The sequence below is a fragment of the Sciurus carolinensis genome, chromosome 4 (assembly GCF_902686445.1).
Source record: "Sciurus carolinensis chromosome 4, mSciCar1.2, whole genome shotgun sequence".
Classification (NCBI taxonomy): Eukaryota; Metazoa; Chordata; class Mammalia; order Rodentia; family Sciuridae; genus Sciurus; species Sciurus carolinensis.
Window position 1 is genome coordinate 77,804,601 of NC_062216.1, and position 3,080 is coordinate 77,807,680.

At 34.3% G+C, this 3,080-nt stretch overlaps 1 protein-coding gene across 1 annotated transcript; it reads right to left on the reverse strand.

The window, feature by feature from the left end:
• Positions 1 to 1,831: 1,831 nt before the first annotated feature.
• On the reverse strand, positions 1,832 to 2,806 carry LOC124982789 (taste receptor type 2 member 10-like). The gene has a single exon (XM_047549710.1). It carries the CDS (start codon positions 2,804 to 2,806, stop codon positions 1,832 to 1,834), a length of 975 nt encoding a protein of 324 aa, XP_047405666.1.
• Between the last annotated feature and the right edge of the window lie 274 nt (positions 2,807 to 3,080).

Consider the following 3,080-nt stretch of genomic DNA (forward strand, 5'->3'; position numbering starts at 1 on the left):
ACCCTGGTGTGTGCCACCTTCCCATCATGCCTGGCTCTTTCTCTCATTTGTTAAAGAACTTTAAACAAACAGACTTTTTTCATATCTTTTGTCTTTTATTTAACTATATTTTTCTGATTACATAAACTATTTCATAGAAAATCAAGCAATTTACAGAGAACCAAAAAAAGAAAATAAAAATCATCTGTGATCCTACTACTCTGGCATAAGGAACCTATCCATGCAGTTTATATATCAATGTAATTGAAACAGATTTCTAAGTAACAACATATTATCCATTCACCTATTTTAAAATTTATTTAAAACATGCTAACAGTGGCTAGTTGAATATTGCAAACATGCTTAATCCATTTCTCCTTCTATGCTTCTATGCTTCTATGCTTCTATGCCTTTCTATGCTTTCTAATTTTAGGTGCAATAAAACCATATTATTTTATAGTTAAAGATGCAACTATTGAAAAAGGAAAATAATCTATACGAGTAAATTAATATTGGCAAAAATAGCAGTAGAAAAAATAATAAATAGAACTGTAAATTTGGATTTTTCACATAAATTACAAATGCATTTCTCAAACACTACAAATTATTTGCCAAAGAACAAATTCAGAGAAAAAAAATCCTAACGCATATAATAGTGCAAATGTATAAAGAAATCATAAAATTGTTAAGAATAGCCAGACGACTTGAAAAAATAAGAGAGAAAATAAACAATTCCTAAAAAGTTTAAATTCTATAAAAATCACGAGTAATCAAATATATACAAATTAAAAAATCCTTTTGTAATCAAAGTAAGTAATCAAATATATACAAATTAAAAAATCTTTTTGTAATCAAAGTACCAATATTAAAAATAATGACCTCGAATGATTTTGAGATTGGAATAAATGGATTTTTTTTAACTATTAAAATATTGATTCACTATTGCTGCAAGGTACCTATCAATTCTGCAAGGAATTTATCAAATGCCTTTCCATTAGAATTTCTCTTAAAATTTTTTCAATAATCTCTCTATATGGTATTTCAGTTCCTGGAACTCTGTGTGTGCATCTGTACTCATGTGCCTGTGGAGCCCTGGGCCAGAACATTTTATTTCACTGATTTTTTTCCTAGGTTAATCTTTTGTCCCTTGGTCAGAGACCATGTTGAGTCCTGTGGATCTGTGGGTATAGCAGAATCCTTACTAAACTCTAATTGGTTTATGACTTTTCATCTCAAATCACCGTACTGAGAAGTCTAAAGACTCGTTTCATTCGTGTCCTTATCTCTCCCCAAGATGAACTCTCCTAATTTTCACTTCCACCAATATGACGATTGCAACTTTAACAAACTCATACCCAAGTTTAGGAAAAAAAAAAAAAAGCACATTAGGATTTCAACAGTGGATATAGAAGTAATTTTCTAAATTATTAAAACTTCACACACACAAAAAGCACCTCTTTCTTTTCCTCAAGTCCATATCCTAAAGGTCAAGATTGGTTACAGTTTTTGTCTTAGTTTCTTTTTCTTTGAATCTTCCTGAGGAAGAAGATGGTGTCAGTGTTTCAGGGCAGTCAGGTGAAGCGCAATAAAGAGGCTTGTTTTTGATGTCTCTTCCCAACACAATAATCTTTACCCAGAATAGTTCCAGGTTGACGTTGTTCCTCTGGAAGAATATGGGAAGAAGTTGAAGAGTCAGGAACTTGCACATGGGATTAAACTCTCATCAGAGAAAGAGATTCCCTGAGATGTAGTAAAAATATCATGAAAAAATTTAATGATGTTTAATAACACAGCTGTAAACTAATCAAAGAATGTGATGCAAAGGAGGGAGAAAGGTCTTCAAGGATTTTCCTCAATGGATTATTCTCCGGGAACATGTATTTCTGTGCAAGCCTGTCTGTGAGGCTCTTAGAGTTTTTCCTTTATTACAGCACTTTAATTGCTGCAGTGCCTTCCAACAGGCTTGCTTTAGCTTGCTGTTTCCTAGAATTAAGATCAATGAGTGACCCCAGGGATATATGGCTGTGATTATGAAACCAAAACTGAATAGCACTTTGTTTTCTGGTGCACTACCACATGCTACTTCTACGATGATGCCTATCACATGCAAGATAAAGAGGATGAGAAAAGATGTTAAAACTTTCATGGCTTTCACATGAGCTTCTGAATTGAGGTCTCTGAATCCTGTGTTGTTCAGTTGCATCTGACTCTTGTGTCTCCAAAGGGAAATGATTAATAGAAAACAGGCAATTAGGGATACTGTAAAGAAGAAAGTGACTCCCAGATTGAGAAAAATCTGGTGAAGTAAGAACTCACTTCCACCTGAGTGAAGCAGCCATGATGTGTTTCTATGTTTCATTTTACTATCATTAATCCCCTTTGCAACTTGTGGAAAAGTAAGTAACCATGACATAAACAAGCATCCAATCAGAAGGGTAAAAACTCTATTGATTCTTCTCTTCAGCCAGAGAAATATGTAGTGGGAAAAATTTGCTATCTTCAGAAAGTAGTAGATGCTGAGGCTGGTAGCAAACCAGATATTCAAGTGATGGATGATTACTGCTAGGTAACTAAAACATTCAACCAGATCACTAGAAGTGTACATATCTGGAGAGAAAAGCTTTATGACTCCATCAAAAAGTATAAGCCATATCAGACAAATTCTGGAAATAGCCAAGCCAGTGAGAATACAGCCAAGCATAGAGAACCTCTTATTCTTGACACAGTCAATGCAGTTTACAAGTCCAATAAATCCATTCCCTACAACCCCCAGTACTAACTGAGTAATTGTGACAAAGAAGAGGATGTTTTCTATCACACTTGGCATATCTTCAATCCCCAATGGCACTTCCACTGCATCTGTTTTAGATTACCTGCTCCAGAACGAAACATATATTGGATGCTTGATGAAGTGTGGTTTTCTTCTCTTTCTCTAGATAAAGACTTTGAGGTCCCAGGAATGCCTGGTGATGATATTGGAAACGTCTTCTTAGGACTCACTCTAGCTATTTCTATACAACTTACTAGTCTACAGAATATATACCTGGACAGAATGCCTACTTGTAATTTGTTAATATGCAAATGAGAGCTTCTGTTCCATG

Coding starts and splice junctions, on each gene's coding strand:
- LOC124982789 (XM_047549710.1), bottom strand. CDS start 2,806: ATGCCAAGTGTGATAGAAAACATCCTCTTCTTTGTCACAATTACTCAG.